This window comes from Bufo bufo, chromosome 1 (assembly GCF_905171765.1).
Source record: "Bufo bufo chromosome 1, aBufBuf1.1, whole genome shotgun sequence".
Lineage (NCBI taxonomy): Eukaryota > Metazoa > Chordata > Amphibia > Anura > Bufonidae > Bufo > Bufo bufo.
Genome location: NC_053389.1, coordinates 482,480,616 through 482,507,422, shown reverse-complemented (window position 1 = coordinate 482,507,422; position 26,807 = coordinate 482,480,616). Strand labels below are relative to the sequence as shown.

The window sequence follows — 26,807 nt, the reverse complement described above, 5'->3', positions numbered from 1 at the left end:
AAAAGAGTTAAAAATGTGTGGGATAACCCCTTTAGGAATGAAAAACACCTGAGATGACAGATTAGCCCTCTTCTACTAATGACTAGAACAGTACAACAGTTTTCTATTTGTAAAAAATAATCACAAATGATCCAGTTATAGATGTTATCAGAAAATGACGTATTGTTTAAATCAAGTTTTTATGTTAAACACCTTTTTAAAGAATTTTGGTCATTGTAATTTAAAAAAACCCCATCTAAAATCCTTAGATGGCCAGATATTTGGGCAGATTATTGGGACGAACGTTCCTGCGAACATTTGTTCCCGACAATCTGTCCATCTAAAGGTCCAACCGAAACTGTCAATAGTGCAGGTACGTCAATTATTATTGAACCAATGCAGCTGTATAAGGCCTCTTTCACACGACCGTTTTTTCCCCCTGTTTATGGGCCGTTTTTTGCGTTCCGTATACGGAACCATTCATTTCAATGGTTCTGCCAAAAAAACGGAATGTACTCCGTATGCATTCCGTTTCCGTATTTCCGTTTTTCCGTTCGGTTGAAAGATAGAACATGTCCTATTATTGCCCGCAAATCACGTTCCGTGGCTCCATTCAAGTCAATGGGTCCACAAAAAAACGGAACACATACGGAAATGCATCCGTATGTCTTCCATATCCGTTCCGTTTTTGCGGAACCATCTATTGAAAATTTTTATGCCCAGCGCAATTTTTTTTGTGTAATTACTGTATACTGTATATGCCATACAGATAAACGGAACAGAAGCACAACGAAAACAAAAAAATGGAACAACGGATCCATGAAAAATGGACCGCAGAACACTGAAAAAGCCATATGGTCGTGTGAAAGAGGCCTAAGGAGGAGCAATCGCAATAGTGTTTGCTAGTTTGGAGGAGATCTCTGCATGTAAATACAGCGATTCACCTCCACTTAATAAACGCTTCCTTCTCAACAATCGGCTGTTCCTTGGTCCATATAAATCCACCTTAAACCTAATAATACATTTTTAGTCTGTACAAATCACTTTTCAGCAATCATCTGATTATCATCACAGACAGGATTACAGTGAGGTCACCTATATATAGAAAACATATCCACATTTTATAGTAGGAGATTGTCGCAGCATATCTACTCTCCCTCTCCGCTCAATGACCTTTGCGCAGGTCACAGATCCTTTATAGAAAATGCTAACATATAAATCAATAAGTCCCCTCCAGACTATTTCATCTATGGGCCATGGTGAAGGCTGTAAAACACATTTTAACAAAATAGATTTTAAAAAAATCTGCAATCAGAAAATAAAAACATATTAGAAAAAAAAGATACAGTATGAATCACTATCTGGTTTTCACTGGCAGAATTTTTTTTTAAGTAAAACATCCCCTTTAATAACCTTATAATACTGTAAATGTAAAGTGAACCGAGGTCTTGCCTTCATCTTCCCGCCATTTTCTTTCTGCAGGATTCAAGGAGATGACATTTGGCTGAAGCTTTATCAGATGAATTAGTTCTTGGGCTTTTTTCTTAGTGCATTCAAATTCTGCATAAATCTCTGCCTCGGAGCTCCCATTTTTGGGCTTTCTGGATTCTATATGAATAATGCTCACATATTTTTCCTGAAGAAACAAAAAATATAAAACAAATGAGAGAACCAATAATGACCTCCTACTGTTATATTATAAATGGCATTTCCCTGAGAATACAAATAATAGTGATGAGAATGAATGCTGGAAGTATTTAAAAAAAAAAAAGGCCATGTACACCTTTGGGGGCATTTTTATTATTATTATTGCATTGCACAAATTTTAAGCTAAAAATCATTTTTTCAATTGGTCTTTATTAAATTGATATTCTCTAGTAGCAGGCTCTGTATTTTTGCTGTTTCCCTTCAGGCAGCTCATCTGATGGTTCCATATCTCTTATCTCTGACCTCCTAAACACTCATTATACACTGCCTGTCCCAAAAAAAAGGCACCACCAAAAAAAAAAGATCACACACTCTAATAATTTGTTGGACCGTCTTTAGCTTTGATTACGGCACGCATTTGCTATGGCATTGTTTCAATAAGCTTCTGCAATGTCACAAGATTTATTCCCATCCAGTGTTGCATTAATTTTTCACCGAGATCTTGCATTGATGATGGTAGAGTCTGACTGCTGCGCAAAGCCTTCTCCAGCACATCCCAAAGATTCTCAATGGGGTTAAGGTCTGAACTCTGTGGTAGCCAATTCATGTGTGAAAATGATGTCTCATGCTCCCTGAACCACTCTTTCACAATTTGAGCCCGATGAATCCTGCCATTGTCATCTTGGAATATGCCCAGAAAAAATCCATTGATGGAATAACCTGGTCATTCAGTATGTTCAGGTAGTCAGCTGACCTCATTCTTGGAGCACATACTGTTGCTGAACCTAGACCTGACCAACTGCAGCAATCCCAGATCATAGCACTGCCCCCACAGTCTTGTACAGTAGGCACTAGGCATGATGGGTGCATCACTTTATCTGCCTCTCTTCTTACCCTGATGCGCCCATCACTCTGGAACAGGGCAAATCTTGACTCATCAGACCACATGACCTTCCATTGCTCCAGAGTCCTCCTATCTGTATGCTCGCTAGCAAATTGAAGCCTTTTTTTTCTGGTTTGCCTCCACTGATTAGTGGTTTTCTTACGGCTACACAGCTGTTCAATCCCAATCCCTTGAGTTCTCTTCGCATTGTGTGTGTGGAAATGCTCTTACTTTCACTATTAAACATAGCCTTGAGTTCTACTGTTGTTTTTCTTTGATTTGATTTCACCAAACGTTTAAGTAATCGCTGATCATGATCATTCAGGATTTTTTCCTGCCACATTTCTTCCTCGAATACGATGGGTCCCCACTATCCTTCCAGTTTTAATAATGCGTTGGACAGTTCTTAACCCAATATTAGTAGTTTCTGCAATCTCCTTAGATGTTTTCTCTGCTTGATGCATGCCAATGATTTGACCCTTCTCAAACAATCTTTTCCACGACCACGGGATGTGTCTTTCGACATGGTTGTTTAAGAAATGAGAAGCAACTCATTGCACCAGTTGGGGTTAAATAACTTGTTGCCAGCTGAAAGATAATCACCTATGCAGTAATTATCCAATAGGAGGCTCATACCTATTTCCTTAGTGAAATCCAGGTTGCGACTTTTTTTTTGACAGGCAGTGTAGCTCACTTATTGTACTGATAAGAATATGGTTTAAATAAGTGTTTATCACCTTTTAGTAATTTAGTGATAAGGTTTATTAGATGACTGGCACAAAGTGAAAGTACGATTCACACAGCTAGACAAATAGTTAATCCTTTATGATAGAACAGATGAATATTTTTAATAAAGACCAATTGAAAAAATATTTGTAGCCTAAAGTGCATAAAATGCAATTATTACAACAAATTTACCCTGAAGCTGTACATAGCCTTTAACCCCTTAAGGACCTTGCCATTTTTCACCTTAAGGACCAGGCCATTTTTTGGAAACTTGACATGTGTCAATTTATGTGGTAATAACTTCGGAAAGCTTTTACGTATCCACGCTATTCTGAGATCGTTTTCTTATGACACATTGTACTTCATCATAGTGAAAAATTTTAGTTCATATAATTCACCTTGATTTATTAAAAAATCCCAAATTTACTAAAAACTTTCAAAATTTGAATGTATCTGTTTTAAAGGCAGATAGTGATACATCATATAATAGTTACTACTTTACATTTCCCATATGTCCACTTTCATATTTGCAGTATTTTGTCAATGTGTTTTTTTTTAGGATCTTATAAGGCTTAGAATTTTAGAAGCAAATGTTTTAATTTTTTAGAAAATTTCCGAAACCCACTTTTTTAAGGACCACTTCAACTCTAAAGTCACTTTGTGGGGCTTACAAAATGGAAACTACCCATAAATGACCCCACCGTAGAAACTACTCAAGTTATTAAAAACTGATTTTACAAACTTTGTTATCCCTTTAGGTGTTCCACAAAAATTAACCCCTTGGATACAGTTGTTTTTTTCATTTTTGCGTTTTCATTTTTCTTCCCTATTTTCCTTGAGCCATAACTTTTTAACATTTCTGGTCACATAGCTGTATGAGGGCTTATTTTTTGCGGGACAGGTTGTACTTTCTAATGCCACCATTAATTATGGCATAAAATGTAGTGGTAAGTGGTAAGAAAATTCCAAATGGAGTGGAATTGGAAAGAAACTCCTCCACGGTTTTACGTGTTTTGTTCCCACAGTGTTTCGTTTATGGCAAAACTGACCCATGCCCTTCATTCTTTGGGTCAGTACGATTACAACAATACCCCATATGTATAGGTTCTTTATGTCTAAATAGTGTAAAAATAAATTTAAAACTTTGATAATTATTTTTTATTTCCTTAACCATATTCTGACCCCCATAACTTTTTAAAACTTATGTCTACTGAGCTGTTTAGGTGCTGATTTTTTGTGGAACAATCTGTAGTTTTTATTGATACCATTTTGCAGTGTGCATGATTTTTTGATTTTTAAAAAAAATAATTGGGTAAGAGAAGCAATAAAAAAAATATGGCAAATTGGCCATTTTGACCCTTTTTTCCGTTACACCATTCGCCATATTTTAATAGCATGGGCGTTTTCGGTCAAGGTGATACCCATGATGTTTATATTTATTTTAATTTAGGCATTTATTTTTTAATTATACGAAAATGGGGTGATTTAAACTTTTATTTTTAAATTTTTTATATATTTTTAAACTTTTTTTTGTGATGATTTTGTAGCTCATATATGAGCCTATAAATTATGTTTTTTAATTTTTCATTTTGGTCTATCAGGGATTTTTAAAACACCATTTAAAAGGAATCTGTCACCTCCTTTTAGCATTTTAAGCTTTTTTTTTCCTCTCTGGAGCCCAGTGACACCCCCCTGCAGTGCCCAGCTTGCCTTAATTTGAAGCCCAAGAACGCCTCTTGATCCGGAAATAACCTTCCACAGCCCCGGCAAATGGTTCCGCCCCCTCGCCACGTCTTCTTCTACCTTCAAGAAATGCCCCGTTCTTCTTCCTGTCGGCCGCCAGAAACCTTGCGCAGGCGCTGTACTGCCTGTGGCCTGCGCGATCATCAAGCTTCTGAGGCAACAGCACTCAGATTAAGTCACTGGGCTCGGCGCATGCCCAGTGAGACTTTTGAGGCTGTTGCCTCAGGAGCTTGATGATCGCGCAGACGCAGGCCGCAGGCGGTACTGCGTCTGCCTAAAGGTTTCTGGCGGCCGACTGGAAGAAGAACAAGGCATTTCTTGAAGGTAGAAGATGATGTGGCGAGGAGGCGAAACCATTTTCCGGGGCTGTGGGAGGTTATTTCAGGATCATGTGCTATCTTTATAGAGCAGGTTGTTATGGACACAATAATACCAAATATGTCTTTTGTTTTCTTTTGTTTCACTTTTACATAATAAAGCATTTTTAAAATAAATCATGTTTTTGTGTCTCCTTGTTCTGAAAGCCATATTTTTATTTTTCGAGCGATTATCTCATGTAGGCGCTCAGTTTTTGCAGCATGAGGTGACGGTTTGATTGGTACTATTTTGGAGTACATACTACTTTTTGAGCATTTTAAACAATAAAAGCATTTTTGAAACAAAAAAATTATGTTTTAGTGTCCTTATTTTCTGAAAGCCATATCTTTTTTATTTTTTTGGCGATTGTCTTAGTTAGTTAGGATCTCATTTTTTGGGGGATGAGATGACGGTTTGATTGGTATTATTTTTGGGTAAATATGATTTTTTGATCACTTGGTATTACACTTTTTGTGATGTAAGGTGACAAAAAATTGATTTATTGGCACGGTTTTTATTTTACCTTTTTTATGGTGTTCACTAAACAGGTTAGCTCATGTGATATTTTTATAGAGCAGGTTGTTATAGACGCGGCGATACCTAATATGTCTGTTTCTAAAAATATATTTTGGTTTTAAACAATAAAAGCATTTTTGAAAGAAAAAAATTATGTTTTAGTGTCCTTATATTCTGAAAGCCATATCTTTTTTATTTTTTGGGAGATTGTCTTAGTTATGGTCTCATTTTTTTTGCGGGATGAGATGACATCTGCTGAGGAAGGGGCTTGATCCCCGAAACGCGTACGGTTCAGGACAGCACAGGACTCTACTATGGAATATTGAGGTGCTAATATCATCAAGGCATCCCTCCCCTTGGACCCCCAGTGAATGATATCCGATACTAAGATTAACATATGGTCTGGACTCTAGGACCCAGCATATCACCAGCTTTCAGCATATCACCAGCTTTCTACAGAGCAGTGTGTATCACATGAGAGGCAGCCAGGTCACGTGGGACGCTGCGTTTGAGACCTGTTAACCGCTCGGGACGCCGGGTGAGTTTAAGCGGCTGCTGCTGGAGGAGTCCACAGGAACAGAAGAGGGGTAAAGTACTCTGCCCTATGGGGCTTATTTGAAGTTATTACACCAGTGATTCCTATTGCATGTGGACGCCTGAACGGGTGATCTAGTGCGGACAATCATAAGTGACTCACGTGCCATTCGGCGATTATATCTAGTGTCGTGTGGACATTTGCGAGTGACGCCGATCTGGCGATTATATCCAGTGTGGACATTCACGAGTGACGCCGATCTGACGATTTTATATGGTCACAGGGCTGATTGAGTATTACTACATGGACATGTGTATATGTTTTATACCAATATTTTATATTATATGTATGTAGATTTTATGAGTTTTATGCCATTATATTAGCTTTATGCAAATAAAATAGGATTATTGATATCCTGCCTTGAATGTTGTCAGATATTTGAGTGCCCTCCAACCACTTTATCTATTTGCATTTTCTTAACGGATTTGGGTGAATCCGCGGAGTGAGCACCGGGTCCTTGTAAGAGGTGGGGTGAGCCGCTGTACACTCGTATTAAAGTCCAAAACGTTGCACATTTCGTCAAAATCTTACTTGTGTAAACTTTAAAACCTTTGCATGCAAAAAACACAAATAGTCTCCTTCTGTCTCTTGTAAAAGTGATGTAGTAATGATAAATTATGGACTAATCAATATGGAATGAGATACCAGCAATACAATAGTTTCCTATCAATTCACAAATTACAGAGCCAGTTTGGTTGCCATTGTAACATGCTTTCCTGCGAGATCAGTAAAGCCTTTGTATGTTCTATCTTGATCTCATCCAGTCCAATGATCGGTTCTATGTACAGTACAGACCAAAAGTTTGGACACACCTTCTCATTCAAAGAGTTTTCTTTATTTTCATGACTATGAAGGCATCAAAACTATGAATTAACACATGTGGAATTATATACATAACAAACAAGTGTGAAACAACTGAAAATATGTCATATTCTAGGTTCTTCAAAGTAACCACCTTTTGCTTTGATTACTGCTTTGCACACTCTTGGCATTCTCTTGATGAGCTTCAAGAGGTAGTCCCCTGAAATGGTCTTCCAACAGTCTTGAAGGAGTTCCCAGAGATGCTTAGCACTTGTTGGCCCTTTTGCCTTCACTCTGCGGTCCAGCTCACCCCAAACCATCTCGATTGGGTTCAGGTCCGGTGACTGTGGAGGCCAGGTCATCTGGCGCAGCACCCCATCACTCTCCTTCATGGTCAAATAGCCCTTACTTTCAAAGTTTTCCCAATTTTTCGGCTGACTGAATGACCTTCATTTCTTAAATTAATGATGTCCACTCGTTTTTCTTTACTTAGCTGCTTTTTTCTTGCCATAATACCAATTCTAACAGTTTATTCAGTAGGACTATCAGCTGTGTATCCACCTGACTTCTCCTCAATGCAACTGATGGTCCCAACCCCATTTATAAGGCAAGAAATCCCACTTATTAAACCTGACAGGGCACACCTGTGAAATGAAAACCATTTCAGGGGACTACCTCTTGAAGCTCATCAAGAGAATGGCAAGAGTGTGCAAAGCAGTAATCAAAGCAAAAGGTGGCTACTTTGAAGAACCTAGATTATTACATATTTTCAGTTGTTTCACACTTGTTTGTTATGTATATAATTCCACATGTGTTAATTCATAGTTTTGATGCCTTCAGTGTGAATCTACAATTTTCATAGTCATGAAAATAAAGAAAACTCTTTGAATGAGAAGGTGTGTCCAAACTTTTGGTCTGTACTGTATATAGTTTATACATAGAACTGTAATACACCTCACAGATGGGATGAGGTTTTTATGCTGGAAATCTGGCTTGTCCAGGTGATCTTCAGTAAACTACAGAGGGTCAGCAATGTTCTTTTTGGAGAACAATAGCTTTCTCCTTGCAGTCTTGCCATGCAAACCATTGTTGTTCAGTGTCCTCCTGATGGTGGACTCATTAATATCAGCTAATGTAAGAAAGGCCTTTAGTTGCTTAGAGGTTACTTGGGTTCCTTTGTGACTATTATACTCCTTGCTCTCGGCATGATATTTGTTGGTCGACCATTCCTGGGGGGTAACAATAATCTTCAATTTCCTACACTAATGCTACTTGTGTTTTCTTTATCCCTGCAGATTCCATGTGGGTTATCTCCTCACTCTCAACACTAATGGGTTCTTTCCCTCAAGAGTCTGCCATGGGATTTCTTCACAGATGCTACCTGTGTGAATTCTCTCTCTTGCCCCTGGAGATTCTCCTTGGGATTTTATCTCTGTCTACCCTGATGCAGCGTATATTACTTCTTCCTCTCCTCCTGCAGACTCTGGGGGTTCTTCTCCATCTCTGAGGCTCTGTTCACACCTACACTGTGCTATAACTATTGCAGGAGGAACATCTGCAGCACCCCATGGACACCACTTACTTATAATGGTACTTATAATGTGAACTGTCAGGTTCCACAGAGGTGTTTGTCATTTCAACAGCAACAATAGCACTGGAGACTATTTAAAAAGTTGCTTAATTTAGCAAACGGCAATAAATAAATAAAATTCTAAGGTATTCATTGCTTCAAAGGGAAGCTATCACCATCAAAAAATGCCGTCTGATCTGCAAGTAGCATGTTATAGATAGGGTGGCCACTGGCTTCACCCAAGAAAACCGGACCTCACTGGCCACTCCCCCAAACTGATAAGCCATGTCTGCGGCTCTAATGACTGACTGGGGGTGAGAGAAGCCAGTTCCTGCAGCTCACGCTCAGACAGCGCAATGCTGCTGTCTGAGTGTGAGCAACTGAAAGGGTGGACATCCCTATGTCCGTCCAGGCCCTGCGCAAGACGGAGGACAGGGAGCCAGAAAACCAGACAGTCCAGCCTAAAACTTGACGTCTGGCCACCCTAGTTATAGAGCAGGAGGAGATGAGTAGACTTGTAATTCATTCATTTAGGTCGCTGCTCTTTCTAAACTCAGTATAATAATAGCAAAGACAGGTGCACTCTGCAGACTTACTAAGCCCTCAAACTGATGATAAAATTGAGAGATTAGCCAACATGTCATACTAGGAGGACATGTCTGAGCCCGAGCACCGCGCTAAGGTTTCTCAAGTAGCTGAGCTCAGTATATTCCTTGTATAAGTGTGTGTATAGAGATAGTTGCCAATCACTGGTGACGACTACCCACTTGTCTACTGAGCTCAGAAATAAATACAAAGCTATACTGAATCTTTTCCTATAAAACTGTACAATCTGCTCAGCTCCTCCTGCTCTATAACCTGTTGCCTGCAGATTGCACTGCATTTTCATGGTGACAGGTTCCTTTTAACCCCTTAGCTACCAGTGCCATACATGTACTGAGCTGGAGCAATGGGCAAACATGGCCATGGCCATGGCCGGGGGTCTCCGCTGTTTCAAACAGCAGAGACCCAAGGCTAATGACCGCGACTGGCAATAATGCTGATCGCAGTCATTAAAGCCTTTAGTTGCTATGATCAAGTGTGATCACGGCATCTAAAGGGTGAAAAACCCAGAAGCTCACGCTTCCGAGCTTCTTACCGGCATCCTCTGAGGCCAATGAGGATGCCGGAAATTGATTTGAATCCTCATATGGATATGTGAAACATAGAAACATAGAATGTGTCGGCAGATAAGAACCATTTGGCCCATCTAGTCTGCCCAATATATCTGAATCCTATGAATAGTCCCTGGCCCTATCTTATATGAAGGATAGCCTTATGCCTATCCCATGCATGCTTAAACTCCTTCACTGTATTTGCAGAATAATAAAAAAGTTATGGCTCATGGAAGATAGGGAAGAAAAATTTAAATGCAAAAACTAAAAAACCTCCAATAGCCTAAGGGTTAACTAAAAGAGCATGGCATAGGTTGTTTGATTTTTCATTGCAAAAGTACAATTATGAGAGTGTGCCTGCTGCACCAATCTGACTCCTTAGAAGGTGAAAAAATGAGCACACATAAAATACATTTTTTTTCACCTTTTTTCTTAAAGTGTGGAACAAGACAAAACCAAAAGTAGGACATCACTTAGTGATGCTACTTTTTCCATGATTGAAAACATACTTTTAACATGTAATTTCCTTTTATAACGGTCATATTCAACAAATCTGAACTTTCTGACCACCCACTAGTTAAATCCAATGAAATCCATTCTTACAGTACACTTACATACAGCATCACCTTTTACACAGGTACAGTACATACTAGATGGCATAATGGAAGAGGACCTCATTTCATAGCATACTCAAGTATTTCTAATCTAGCTGTCACTGGCATCCCCTTGCTTATAAAATGAGTTAAAATTATGCGATAAAAAAAATATATATATATAAATTTTTCTACAGCTAACACTTAATCTGCTAGGGAAGACATTAAATATATGTTCAAGATGTACAGAAAATTCTGCACTGGCTTTAATTAATGAACCCAAATGATAGTTACAACCATAAAGTCCACATTAAGATGTAATTGGGCTTCGTGAATCATACCTAGGTGATTTATTTAATTAGACAGGTACAAATGTAGCTCATCTAACATTTGAGACAATATTCATCTGTACACCTGCTCTACTGGAAAAGTGCTTGGCTATAAATCTTCTAAATGACAAGCCTCGGGCAACAGGACTACTGGAACTTATTAGAAAAGCAGACTATATCCTAAACACATTAGAACTTTTTTTGTAATTTTGTACTGTTGAATTCAGATATGGCTTATTAAACAATATTTCATATAGAAAAAAGGCTGTAAATATACACCTGTACTGGCAGTGGCGTACATAGAGAAGTAAGGGCCCTATAGCAAGGATCAAACCAGGCCCCCCACACAGGACAGAAGGGTTTCTGCCTAAATCCCTTTTCAATGACCCTTGGGCCATTTTTCCACTGCCTCATTTGCTAAAAGATGTTCATTAAGAGGGTGGAGTCCTGACCAAGTTTTCACCCCCAGTAGAAGGGGAGATAATCCCAACTGGGCCCCCTCTTGCCCTGGGCCCATAGCAGTCGCATGGTCTACCACTATGGTAGTTACGCCACTGTGTACTGACAATTTTACGGGGACTGGACTGGAGCTCTCTGCATGGAGGCGGAGCTACTGTACAGCCCCTCCCCTCTGTGAGCGACAGCTATAGCATCCAACCAGAGCTGTCCCTCAGAGGGGGGAGGGGGTCTGCAAAGTAGCTCAATTTAGAGAGCATATCACAGTGAAGTCCGACCCTGGACACTTGCTGGAGCAAAATCTGGCAGAACAAAACTTCATATTCCCACTAATCCTAATGAGAAAATGTCCACAAAAAGTATTTAGCAGTTCTTTATTGCAGGGGGATTTCCAGACAACCCCTTTAATTAACTTGAGTATAATATAAAGCTAAAATAATACTAAGAAATAATATTTCTTTGTGGGCCATGTACTAAGTAGGATAACTCAGCTATCATTTCCCTCTGGTAATATGTGCTTATTGTGAGCAATTTGCTGAACATGATTTTGTTTCTTTCTTTAACATCCAAGAAAAGAAAACATACCTTGAAGATTTTTAAAGTTTGTAATAAACCTCCAACTTCATTTTTCAAAGTGAGGACAACTGCTGTTTTTTCTATTTCAGCAGCTGGCTCGGATTTGCTACATTTGTTCTCATCAATTTTCACAGCATTCAATTTGTCACGCTGAAAAATACAATAATAATAATGACAACAATAATAATAATAATAATTTGATTGAACAATGACAAGCACATATTAAATAACAAGTAGACAGATCCATTCACATAGTCACAATGCTCCAGGGTTTACATTGGTTTGTGGTGACCTCTCAGTCAATAGCATATTATGTTCATCAGCTCGATTTTAAGCAATATTAAGGCTACATGCACACGACCATATGTGTTTTGCGATCCGCAAATTGCGGATCCGCAAAAAAAAAGGATGACATCCGTATGCCATCCGTTTTTTTTTTGGTGCAGATCCATTGCAACAATGTCTAAAACGGACAAGAATAGGACATGTTCTATTTTTTTTGCGGGGCTACGGAATGGACATACTGATGCGGATAGCACACGGTGTGTTGTCCGCATTTTTTGCGGACCCATTGAAATGAATGGGTCTGCATCCTATCCGTAAAAAAACGGAACGGACACGGAAACAAAATACGTTCGTGTGCATGTAGCCTAAAGGGGATTTTTTTCAAATTATATTCTCTAGGGTTACCTGCACACAATGCGGATTGCATGCAGTTTTTCCGCACATATTTTCATGCAGAAAAACAACAGCGTAACACAGTACCAGCAAAGAGAATGAGATTTGCCATATCTCCTGCACATTGTGCATAGTTTGTACATATAGAAATTGAACTGCCATGCGGATTTAAAAATCCTCAGCCTGTGAATTGTATGTGTGATTTTGTACCTTCTGTAGAGTGGTTTTCCCTATAGACTTCAATAGTGTTAAAAAAATGCAAAAAAATATTAAAAATAACATAAAAAGCACACTAAACATGATAAATAGTGCAGAGTTATGTGTTCTTTATGCAGATTTTCAGCATACAAATACAGAATGTGTAAGTGTGCTGGTAGCAGGGGCAGATTAAGGCCCCTTTCACACAGGCGATTTTTCCGCGCGGGTGCATTGCACCCGCACTGAATCCGGACCCATTCACTTCTATGGGGCTGTTCAGATGAGCGGTGATTTTCACGCATCACTTGTGCTTTGCGTGAAAATCGCAGCATGTTCTATATTCTGCATTTTTCACGCAACGCAGGCCCCATAGAAATGAATAGGTCTGCGTGAAAATCGCAAGCATCCGCAAGAAAGTGCGGATGTGATGCGATTTTAACACATGGTTGCTAGGAGATGAAAGAGATGAAAGCAACCCTAGACCCCATTAAAGTGTATTCACTGTATTATTTTCCCTTATAACATGGTTATAAGGGAAAATAATAGCATTCTTAAAAGGGCTTCTGTCAGCCCACTAAACCGTTTTTTTTTTACTAATAATCCCTACACTGCGATCTCTGCATACATAAGTAAAATAATTATTTTCGTTCAGTAGAATTTGCTAAAAAGCGATTTTTAAAATATGCAAATTACCTTGCTACCAGCAAGTAGGGCGGCTACTTGCTGGTAGCAGCCGCATCCTCCGACCCTAATGACGCCCCCTCCGCATTTTGATTGACAGGGCCAGGGAACGGAATCGTTCTCTGCTGGCCCTGCCTGTTAGCATTCAAAATCTGGCGCCTGCGCTGCGGCCGTACCTATCTTCAATCTGCGCAGGCGCACTGAGAGGCGGCCGCTCTCTCCTCAATGCGCCGGGTGTAGATGTGACATCATCGGCGCAGGCGCATTGAGGATGGAGCGGCCGAGTGAGTGGCCGTCTCTCAGTGCGCCTGCGCAGATTGAAGATAGGTACGGCCGCGGCGCAGGCGCCAGATTTTGAATGCTAACAGGCAGGGCCAGCAGAGAACGATTCCGTTCCCTGGCCCTGTCAATCACAATGCGGAGGGGGCATCATTAGGATCGGAGGATGCGGCTGCTACCAGCAAGTAGCCGCCCTACTTGCTGGTAGCAAGGTAATTTGCATATTTTAAAAATCGCTTTTTAGCAAATTCTACTGAACAGAAATGATTATTTAACATATGTATGCAGAGCTCGCAGTATAGGGATTATTAGTAAAAAAAAAAAAACGGTTCTCTGAAATGTGCCCTGTTGTAGCCTAGAAAATGTTTATTTTAGGCCACAGGAGTACGGGCCTTAAAAATTAGGCATTCACCTGACATAAAAGAAATTCTGATTATGTGGCTCGAGCTACATTATGCGGTCACTGAATAACAATTTTACTGTAGCCCCCTTTTTTTTCACTTTTTTTTGGGGGGGCAACTGGCATATCACCAGTAGAAATTATTTGTTCCAATGTCGTTTGTCACTATCTGTAGCTGAAGTAACGCAGCAGCACCGCAAACAAATGCTGCACTACCCAAATGCACTATATAGAAAGTATATAATCGATATATAACACCCCTGCTTCAATCAGTTTTCTTTGGGGGGGCAACTGGTATATCACACCAGTAGAAATTATTTGTTCTAATGTCGTTTGTCCCTATCTGTAGCTGAGGTAACGCAGCTAAACCACAAACAAATGCTGCACTACACAAATGCACTATAAAGAAAGTACATAATTGGTATATAACACTCCTGCTTCTATCAGTTTTTTGGGGGGGCAACTGGTATATCACTCCAGTAGAAATTATTTGTTCCAATGGCGTTTGTCACTCTGTGTAGCTGAGGTAACGCGGCTAAACCGCAAACAAATGCTGCACTACCCAAATGCACTATATAGAAAGTATATAATTGGTTTATCACACCCCTGCTTCAATCAGTTTTTCTGGGGGGCAACTGGTATATCACACCAGTTGAAATTATTTGTTCCAGACTTCCGGTTCCGGCGCTGGCATGAGGAGACGCGACTAGCAGAGCTCCGCTAACCCTCCCGGCATTTACATACTCTCCAAACCGCCTACGGGCAAAAGATTCCCCTACCTTAGTGTGGGTGAGCCCGCAAACGTTTACCCGACTTTATGGAGAGATACATATTGAGAAGTGGGAAAAAAGCGACCAACGGGGCAGACACGTGCAGCAAGCAGCTGAATACCACTGCTCCCAAGATGGCGTTGGAGCAGGTTACTGCTGCGCCGACTGAAGATCTGCTCAGCTTCCAATCGGCTCCCTCTCAAAAGGACATATTAGAGTCTCACCCGCTCCCAGCTGCGGGCCTAAAGAGCCTAGCAGTAGAGGTGGCAGTTCGCCTAGCTCCTGATCTGAAAGCCTCCTTATCAGTGATCTGCTCTATCTGCGCTATCTGAGCTGCAAGAAGCCCTAAACCAACAGGGCTGGCATTTAAATGACTTGGAACAGCATACATCAGATTTGGAGGACAACTTTGAGGGCACTACAAGCAGAATGGCACGGCTCCAGAAAATAGTGGATGACCTAAAGGTTGATGATCTAGAGAACCGCTCCCGCCGCAGTAATCTGTTCCTGGTGGGTCTGCCAGAAGGAATTCCTGCCTCAGATATGAGGTGCATTTGCAAATTGGACTTGTCAAAAGCCTTAGGTCTCACCCCAACTCTAAGGAAAGTGGAACGGGCGCATCACCTGGGACCAAACCTAAACACGGCTGATGACCCCAAATGTGGTGCGGAGGGATCTCACCGACCTAGACAGGTCATCATGAAATACCTGGATTTTACCAACAAAGAAGAGATCATATGAGCTTATAGGGCCCATAAAGAACCACTGAAATATCAAGGCCATAAAATCATGCTATTTAATGACTACTCCACAGCGGTGACTAAAAGAAGGAAAACCTTCAGTGCGCTTTGTACCTCCTTATATAGGCGCCATATCCGCTTCCAACTACTATTTCCAGCTGAGCTGCGAGTGAAATGTGCAGATGATTCTTATAAGTCTTTTAACTCAGCTTCTGACACTGAAGCCTTTTTTGCCCAGGGTCCATATCAACTTGACGGTGAAGATGGTGAGGAAGTGGAAGTGCAAGAACCTGCCACGGGACAGAAGAAACAATCTCCATCGCCTCCAGCTTCATCGAGACAGGCGAAAGACGGCCCCAGTGCATCTCCTAAAGATCAACAGAGACATAGGCGCTAAGGTACTCTTTGGCCAGTGTCAACCCCACACATTTAATGGACATGGAATTCCAGCATTTCTGTTTTACTTATTCAGCTTTCTTCCTAAGTAAGCTAAAGTTTTAGTTGGGAGGGAAAAGGAGTGTCGCAAGATGCCAGAAAAAAGAGAAGTCCACTATACTCTGTTTTTTCACTTTGATAAGTTACAGTTTGATATGTTTACGTTAATAAATTGGAATTTAATTTATGTTAGTCCTGCAGTCAGCTATTATACCTGTATGATCCATTACTGCAAGGGTGGGGGGAAATGCTGTTTGTCTAATGGTTAAGATAATTACGTGGAATGTAAAGGGCTTGCGTTCCCCGCAGAAGCGCATGATGTGTTGCGTCCCCTTAAATGATTAGGCGAGGATATCGCCCCATCTGCAGGAAACACACCTAGTTGAATCGGACTTCCAGAGAATGGCTAAGCTATGGGTAGGGAAGGTATTTGGTTCCCCAGCAGTGCAGAATAAAGCAGGGGTCATTACACTAATACACAGGAACTTAGTACACAGAGCACATGACCATTATGCTGATGACGCAGGTAGAAAGTCAGTGCTAAAACTTCAGGAACGAGACGGAGAACTGCACATTTATAATGTCTACGCCTCCAATGCTGCTCAAAGACCCTTCTTTGACTCCCTACGAGATAGGATTTTACAAGACCCTGTTAGGAACAAGCTACTGGGAGGAGATTTCAATGCAGTAGTACATGCAAGAGAAGACCGTAAACAGTCCAACAAGCCTTCAATCTATGGGGAAAAAGGAGGAAGGGGATTGTTAGTTTCCCTGTTGGATGATACATTCATGCTATATGTGTGGAGAACCGCGCAGAACTCATGGTCAAGAATCGACTATTGGTTTACGGGCCCCCATCTATTTCCTAGGGTGGTTGACACAAATATCGGTGAACTGGTCATTTCAGACCATTCACCAATTATCTTAACCCTGTTAGACACGGTCCCTAGAGGTTCGGAATACATATGGAGGTTCCCGTCCTTCTTAACAAAAGGTGAAGCTTTTGCTGAATTGTTAAATGGCTGGTGGTTGGAATACAGCACTTTGAATCAGGAACAGGCTACAAACCCAATACTGTTCTGGGAAACTGGTAAAGCAGTGTTGAGAGGCCGTCTAATCTCACACATATCGGGAATTTAAAAAAGTACTAGGACACATTATATTACAGCTAGCAAAAAGGTTCAGCAGACTTATAGGGAATTTGTGCAGAACCATACCCCCCAAACTAAACAAGCATGGATGGAGGCTAGACAAGACTTTAATAATTGGGCGGAGAGACGGGAAGGTTTTTATAGGGCCCAATGGGAACTGGAACTACACAAATTTTGGAACAAAACGGGAAGACTATTGGCCAATTTAGCTAAAGGACGTCGTCTAACTCCACCTATTTATCAGCTCCGTGACTCTAAAGCGGATTTGAGATCAATCCCATCGGAAATATTAAATATATGTACAGAGTATTATTCATCCTTGTATTCCAAGTCAAGCGATTGCAGGGAGGGTGAAGCAAACTTCTGGAGGGACTAAACTTTTTATTGTTCGAACAGACGGAGTTCCTTGATAAACCCATCACAGCAGAAGAAATACAAAATACTATCTCCCAGTTACCAGATCTCACCTCTATTGTCCTGTGTAGGTAATATACTGCTTAATGGTGAGGGGCTAACACCGCAAATGAATACAGCACACATTAGAATGATCCCAAAAGCAGGTAAATTGGCTGATGATCCATTGTCATACCGTCCGATCTCCCTCATAAATCAAGATCTAAAAATCTTTTTGAAAGTAATGGCTAACAGATTGGCTCAACTACTCCTGTCACTGATAAGTCGGGTTTGTGAAAGAGAGATCGGCGTTTACAAACATACAGAGACTTTTGGTGGATGGTGAATGGGAGAGGAAAGGGACCTTTGGGACCCACTCTGGTCACTCTAGATGCCAAAAAAGCTTTTGATAGTATTCATTGGGAGTGGCTAGGGCGGGTGCTCAATAAATTGGGGATTACAGGCTAATTTCGGAAGTATGTAGACCAATTATACTCATATCCCCAAACTAGAATAGGGATTCAATGCTTTCTATCCCGACCCTTTGATTTATTTAGAGGCACCAGACAGGGCTGCCCTCTGTCTCCTTTATTATTTAATTTAGCAATAGAACCCTTGGTCAGATATCTTAGCTCACAAGAAGAATTTGAAGGAATTAAGGTGGGCAAGGAAGAGCTCAAAGTAGCCTTTTTCGCTGACGATATCATTTTATTTCTGGAACGTCCCCATGAGGAACTTCCAAGAGTACTAAGTAGTATAAATGACTTTGGAAAATTATCAGGCTTTAAAATAAACATATTAACGAGTCAACGTTAAGTGGCATTCCGATAGCAAGAGACTTTATAACCAATTTGGGAATCAAGATGGGACATAGCTCAGACTTCTTGTACAAACTTAATTATGCGCCCTTAATAACTAAAATAAGACTGGAACTACGCAGGTGGTGTAACTTACCACTGTCACTTTTGGGCAGGATACATTTAATTAAGATGAAGACTTTTTCAAGACATGTATATCCTTTACAGACCCTACCTCTCCTGATGAAACACATGGACATAACCAAAATACATAGTGAGGTGTCACGTTTTTTGTGGCAAGGAAGGCGTCCCAGAATAGGGATACAGAAACTCATGGCCCTCAAAGTGAAGGGAGGGATGAATTTGCCAAATATCAGGCTTTATAATTTATCTTGCATCCTGAGAGATATGTTATAGACTGGGTGAGAAATACAAATTTTCACTCCAACTACATTCTAGAGGGACAAGTCTGTATCCCATGGGATCTTACTACCTTATTACATGTCCGTTTGAAAGATATATACCCGTGCATCTTAGAAGCTCAGGCCTTTTCAGGCATACATGGGCAGCATGGAAAGCTATTAGACTCCAATTTGGATTATGTCATAGGATATCCAAATATCTACCTCTATGGAACCATCCAGAGTTTGAGCAGGGTAGATTCAATAGTCTCTTCAGGGAAAGGAAGGCGAAAGGGATCCTCTCTGTTCAACATATGTTGAATGATTCCAGAAACAGATGGTTGACACTCCAGGAAACCAGGGATAAATATAATTTGAGTTCCTTCCAAAACATCCAGTTTGCTCAAGTTCATAAATTCCTAACAGATAGATTATCTGACCTTTCAAAAGAAGCACAGGAAAACAATTTGGATAAGATTTTGCAGAAGGAGACAGGTCCCCAGTCTATTTCCTCTATTTACTCACAAGTTAGACGAGAACTGGGCGGTGCCCCCCCCCCCCCCCTTGACATTTAAGCCATGGGCTCAAATATTAGAAGATCAACAAGCGGGGGGAAAGATAATAAAAGGATGAAAAAAATATATTAAATGAAGTTTGGAGGGATACCCATTTTTGTATTATGCACAATGTGATATATGCTTTTAACTTGCCGTCGTCTCCTAACAGACCTGATAGATTGACGAGTTGCCCGTCCTGTCAGGCACCGCAGACTGACTTATTCCATGGATTATGGACTTGCCCACAGATCTCAGATTTGTGGTCCCAGGTGGCACAAATTATTAAAGACATATATAACATAGAAATTCCCATGACGCCAATGGTTTATTTATTCTACTACTAGGAGAAGATAAAGGGAGGCCCCAGTGGAGCGAAATTTACCGACACTTTTTTATGCTCTGGGCATGATAACGAAAAGATCAATTTTGCAAAACTGGTTAAAGTCTTTGGTTCCATACAGAGGTTCGATTCTACAAACTATGAATGATCTGTTGGCATTAGAGCAAAGGGAGGTGGAGAAATGTAAGGAGAGCAAAATGGGAAAGATCATTAAAAAATTGAAAAGCTTTATAGTCCACTTTCTTTCTGACATGGAAATTAGCAAGGGGGTGGAACCCTTCAAATTAACCAAATGGTATCTGATTGAGCAACTAAAGGTCACATTAGGTAAACTATTAAGTGGATGACTGGATATGTTAATACCCGACCAGACTATTTTGGGCACCTCTGGATAGCATATACTGGGTCCTGATGGCTTTGCATTAAAACACAATTATAAGCAGAATAACTTTTTTTACGGATCACAGATAGGATGGATATCTAGGGTTTTTGTTTTTCTTTTGTTCTTTTGCAGGACAGTTCTTGGTTTTTGTTTCTGTTTTTACTGTATTTTAAATACTTACTCTTCTATGTATAATTTTGAGATTGCTCTCAAACATGTATGTACTGTGTCATGTTCTATATTTTTTAGAAATAATAAAATTTCTTCAAAAAAATAAATAAAAATTATTTGTTCCAACAGCGTTTGGCACTCTGTGTAGCTGCAGTATTGCAGCAGAACCGCACACAACTGCTGGACAATACAAATGCACTATAATATACTTTCTATGTTAGAAAGTATATTATAAGTATATTACACCCCTCAGTAAGTCACACCTGACGATAGCACACCTATACCAGTCCTTAAAAGGGCTTTTGTGTCCCTATTAGCTAGCGTTTGGTGTCCCTAACAGTCTGTCCCTGCTCCACACAGCAACTTCTCTCTACACTGGCAAAAGACTGAATGTAAAATGGTGGCCAGATCAGGTTTATTTATAAGGTAGGGGGTATGTCCATGTGCTGAAATGTCTCAATTGGCTGTCCTGTACCACCTGATGGATGTGTCATTGGTCAAAGTTCTTCACAATGCAAAAGAATATGGCGCCGGCGGTCATCGCCATATGTTCGCCCATTCAGCGAACCGCGAGCAAAGTTTGCCGCAAAACAACCGCCGGGAGAACCACAAGGCCATCACTAAAAATGAATAGAACACCTAGCCCAAACCCGAACTTCAGAGAAGAAGTCCGGGTTCGGGTCTGGGTACCACATTCATTTTTTTCTCACGGTCGTGCAAAAAGCATTGCACACACGTGGAAAAAACTGAACATCGGAACGCAAAAGCAGTCAGAACTGACTGCAATTGCGTGCCAACTCGTGCGGGTTTCCCGCAATGCACACGCGACGCATCCGGAGCAAATCCTGAACGCCCATGTGAAACTGCCCCCGGAACATCCCCCACATAGTGATTTCCACCACATTCCACCACTAAGTGCATGATAGGCCCGGGGCTGTCTACCAAACTTGAGCCCCTCCCTCCATTTTAGTTTAGTTTTTTTGTATGAAGACGATGCGGTGCTTTGTGAGCCCCACATTCTCTTCTTAGGCCATATGACATCTTCAGACTAAAAAAAATACCCCAAATTTGCCCCTACATAGTAATTTCCCCACACTGACCCACATAGTAATTTCTCCCACACTGCCCCATACAGTAATTTGCCCCCACATAGCAATTTCCCCCACACTGTCCCCACAGAGTAGTTTCCCCCACACTGCCCCACATAGTAATTTCCCCACACTGCCCCCACACAGTAGTTTCCCCTACACTGCCCCACATAGTAATTTCCCCACACTGCCCCCACACAGTAGTTTCCCCTACACTGCCCCACATAGTAATTTCCCCCACACTGCCCCCACATAGTAATTTCTCCCACACTGCCCCATACAGTAATTTGCCCCCACATAGCAATTTCCCCCACACTGTCCCCACAGAGTAGTTTCCCCCACACTGCCCCACATAGTAATTTCCCCACACTGCCCCCACACAGTAGTTTCCCCTACACTGCCCCACATAGTAATTTCCCCACACTGCCCCCACACAGTAGTTTCCCCTACACTGCCCCACATAGTAATTTCCCCCACACTGCCCCCACATAGTAATTTGCCCCCACATAGTAATTTCCCCCACACTGCCCCCACACAGTAATTTCCCCCCCACACTGCAGTTTCCCCCACACTGCCCCCACATAGTAATTTCCCCCCACACAGTAATTTGCCCCCACAATGCTCCATAAAGTAATTTCCCCCCACATAGTAATTTCCCCCACACTGCCCCACATAGTAATTTGCCCACACATAGTAGTCCCTCCCATATTATTTTGTCCCCACACAGCCCCCCTACATAGTAATCCTTCCATAATAATTTACCCCCACATAGTAATTTGCCCCCATACAGAAGCCCCAATATAGTAATTTCCCCCCGATGTACTCGATGTCTCTTCACTAATATGTCCTCCTGTGTGTCCCCACCCCACATGTCCCCCAAAGTAGGCACATGAAATAAAAAATGAAAAAAAATTAAAGCTAAATACTCGCCTATGTCCAGGGCCAGGCGCTTGCTTGCAGAGGAAGGCGGGATGAGGCAGGCGCACACACATCACAGTGCTGCGTCCCGGCACAGGCGAGAGATGACATCATAACCTACTAGGCCTGAAGCCTTTGGCGGTGATCGGCGGTGGGGCAGGGAACTATGCACTCCTGTGCCCCGCCGCAGTATGTGCTGAGGTGCGGTGCTGAGCCTGGAGCTGTTGACCCGAAGGCCCCTATTGCAATCCGCCACTGGCTGGTAGCCTTAGGCCCCTTTCACACGGGCGAGTATTCCGCGCGGATGCCATGCGTGAGGTGAACGCATTGCACCCGCACTGAATACCGACCCATTCATTTCTATGGGGCTGTTCACATGAGCGGTGATTTTCACGCATCACTTGTGCGTTGCGTGAAAATCGCAGCATGCTCTATATTCTGCGTTTTTCACATAACGCAGGCCCCATAGAAGTGAATGGGGTTGCGTGAAAATCGCAAGCAAGCAAGTGCGGATGCAGTGCGATTTTCACGCACGGTTGCTAGGAGACGATCGGGATGGAGACCCGATCATTATTATTTTCCCTTATAACATGGTAATAAGGGAAAATAATAGCATTCTGAATACAGAATGCATAGTAAAATAGCGCTGGAGGGGTTAAAAAAATAAAATAAAAGATTTAACTCACCTTAATCCACTTGATCGCGGAGGCCGGCATCTCCTTCTGTATTCTTTGCTGAACAGGACTTGTGGTGAGCATTCATTACAGGAAAATGACCTGTGGTGACGTCACTCCGGTCATCACACGATCCATCACATGATCCATCACCATGTGGATTAAGGTGAGTTAAATTATTTAGATTTTTTTTTAACCCCTCCAGCGCTATTTTACTATGCATTCTGTATTCAGAATGCTATTATTTTCCCTTATAACCATGTTATAAGGGAAAATAAAACAATCTACAGAACACCTATCCGAAGCCCGAACTTCTGTGAAGAAGTCCGGGATTGGGTACCAAACATGCGTGATTTTTCTCACGCGAGTGCAAAACGCATTACAATGTTTTGCACTCGCGCGGAAAAATCGCGGGTGTTCCCGTAACGCACCCGCACATTTTCCCGCAATGCCCGTCTTCCTATCATGCAACATTAGGTCAAATCTATGATATGCCAAAATGTGTTTTGGCATTCTGACTTGATTTACAGTGGTTCCCTCATTATGAGTATAAGTGCGGTTTCCATCATTCAACTTAGGACTCATGCACACAACCATATGTATATTGTGGTCCACAAAAAACTGATCTGCAAAAAATACGGATGACATCCGTGTGCATTCCGTATTTTGCGGAACAGAAAAGCTGGCCCCTAATAGAACAGTCCTATCCTTGTCCGTAATGCAGACAATAATAGGACATGTTCAGTTTTTTTTGTGGAACGGAAATACGGACATACGGAAACATAATGAACATGGAGTACCTTCTGGTTTTTTTTTTGCGGACCCATTCCAATGAATGGTGCCATATACGGTTCGCAAAAAAAACGGAACGGACACGGAAATAAAATACATTCGTGTGCATGAACCCTTAGGGCTCATGCACACAAAAGTATTTTCTTTCCATGTCCATTCCGTTTTTTTTTTGCGGACTGTATGCGGAAGCATTCATTTCAATGGGTCCGCAAAAAAAAACAGAAGTTACTCTGTGTGCATTCCGTTTTCGTATGTCCGTATTTCCGTTCCGCAAAAAAATAGAACATGTCCTATTATTGTCCACATTACGGACAAGGATAGGACTGTTCTATTAGGGGCAAAATACGGAATGCACACGTATGTCATCCGTATTTTTTGCGGATCCTTTTTTTTGTGGACCGCAAAGTACATACGGTCTTGTGCATGAGGCCTTAGACAAACATATCTTCCGGTGGTGTGGGCCAACAAGAATAGCTTTTGATTACAGAGGGTATATGTTTTGGGGTCACATTTCCTTCTGCAAAATTAACTCCTGTGATAATGCTATGCCAGCCAGTTCAGCCCCAGCTTTCTAGTAATGTTAATGGAGTCTTGTAGGTGCTTGCTGCCCGTACAGTATGTGCTCCCACCAACTGACATTGCAATTTCCCACAAGCCTTCTGCAATTTGGTAAAATCTAATTGGATTAAAGCGATGAATCACCTTTGCTACATAGTTGCCTTTATCTTGCATTTGGAAACGGTCAACAAGGTGCTGCTGATGGAATTACTCAGAATTCAAGTTAGGCTACTTTCACACCTGCGCTTTGCCTTTCCGCTATTGAGATCCGGCAGAGGATCTCAATACTGGAGGAAAACGCTCCAGTTTTATCCCCATTCATTGTCAATCAGGACAAAACAGAACTGAAGGAAACGGAATGCACCAGAATGTATTATGTTCCGTTTGGCTGCGTCCCCATCGCGGACAAAATAACGCTGCAAGCAGCTTTTTTCTGTCCACGATGTGGTGCGGAGCAAGACGGATCCGTCCTGACACACAATGTAAGTCAATGGTGGCGGATCCATTTTCTCGTAGACAAAAGAAAATGGTCTTGGCTATTGTAAAGATAGTACAACCGGATCTGTTCATAACGGATCCATTGACAATAGCCAAGACCAAAAGAAAATGGTCTTGGCTATTGTAAAGATAGTAGAACCAGATCTGTTCATAACGGATGCAGATGGTTGTATTATCATGACGGATCCAGCAAAAACGCTAGTGTGAAAGTAGCCTATATTGGAATCGGTTACTAATAAAGACAGGTTGCCCTGGGTATTCAAACAAGCCGTACTTGGAATTAATATAAAGCAGCAGAAAAGAAATGTAGTGGAGATACATTACAAAAATGGAAATGCTAGATTTTACATGTGCTGACAACATTTAGTGCTGGCGACGGTGCCTTCTCAAACAGCTGATCGGCAGGGGTCCCAGGTGTCAGACCCCCACCGATCAGATACTGATGACCTATTCTGAGAAACCTTGGCGTGGTGCTCGGGCTCAGACATGTCCTCCAAGCAGGATATGTTGGCTAATTCTCAATTTTACACCAGTACGAGGGTTAGTAAGACCGCAGAATGCACCTGTCTTTGTTTTTGTTATGTTATTTTGAAGCCAAACCACTACCTTATCACTGCAGCAGCAGAGAGAATAGGAGCGCCGGCGCTGGAATGAAGGGGAAACGGGACAATAAGCATATATCCTTTTATTATTATAAACAAATATTATGAACAACAAATAAATGACTCAAACAGCTCTAATTTTGGAAGAAAAGCCCCAAAAAATATTATTCTACCACTTTTTTTTTTTTTTTTACATTTTTATAGATCTATTGTACAGGTTGTTGTGGGGATATAGATTATGTATATTTTATGTTGCCGTTTACAATTTATACAAAATAAATTTTACTTAATGTAAAAAAAACAGTTCAGGTGTTTTTTTATTCATGTTTTCTTATCCATTTAGTGACCAGCCTGTTTTGGGCCAGGAGACCAGGAGATTTATTTCATTTTTTCATCGTTGCCTTCCAAGAGCTATAATGTATTTATTTTTCCTTCTATATAGCTGTATGAGGGCTTGTTTTTTGCAGAAGAAGTTGGAGTTTTTAATGGTGCCATTTTTGGGTACACATAATATACTGATTAACTTTTATTAACTCTTTCTGGGAGGGAGATGGTAAAAAAACAGCAATACTGTCACTGAGTTTTTACGTTATTAATTTTGTGGCATTCACTTTTGGGCATAAATAACATGATAACTTTATTCTGTGGGTCATTACAATCACAGCAATACCAAACACATATAATTTTCTAATGGTTTACTACTTTGGCACAATAAAACCCCCTGCATCCCAAGACCCATAAGATTTGTATTTTTCTTTCTATGGAGTTGTGAGGGTTTTTTTTTTTTTTGCGGCATGACTTGTAGTTTTCATTGTTATCATTTTGGGGTACATAACACATTTTGATCACTTTTTCTTCAGTTTTTTTGGTGATGAATAAGAAAAAAGCAGTAATTCTGAATTTTTTGGGGCGTTTTATTTTACAGCGTTCATCAGACTGGATAAATTACATTATAATTGCTTAGTGTGGGTCATTATGAACTAGGCAATACCAAATATGTGGTATTTTTATTTTTTTATTTTTTTCCCCATTGAAAAAAAGGGTGTTTTATTTCACTTGGAATTTTTTTCATTTTAGAAATTTATATAACACAGAGGAGCAGGCGACACCACCTTCTGGAATAAAAGTGGAACACTAGAAATAATCTATTGAAAAATTTATTATGAGATGTCACACATAAAAATGGCCAATATATACAATACTCAATAAAATACACTGGATAAAATAAATACTTAAAAGAATGTCACAAATGAATAACCAGACTGTCATACAGTCTCCTGGAATAAAGTCTCCTGAGATAGACTATGGCAGAGAACAATAACAATCCACCTGTCAGTGTTTGTCAAAATGGGACTGTCTCCATGAGACTCTTACCACTC

The 26,807-nt window shown here is 40.9% G+C and overlaps 1 protein-coding gene across 1 annotated transcript in view; it reads right to left on the bottom strand.

Moving 5' to 3' along the window:
* TPH2 (tryptophan hydroxylase 2) overlaps positions 1 to 26,807 on the bottom strand; it is a 375,446-nt gene that overhangs the window by 333,948 nt on the left and 14,691 nt on the right. The window contains exons 2-3 of the mRNA XM_040410003.1: positions 11,935 to 12,075; positions 1,432 to 1,615 (exon numbers count right to left, since the gene is read on the bottom strand). Coding sequence (XP_040265937.1) covers positions 1,432 to 1,615; positions 11,935 to 12,075 — 325 coding nt within the window. The remainder of the gene's footprint in view (positions 1 to 1,431; positions 1,616 to 11,934; positions 12,076 to 26,807) is intronic.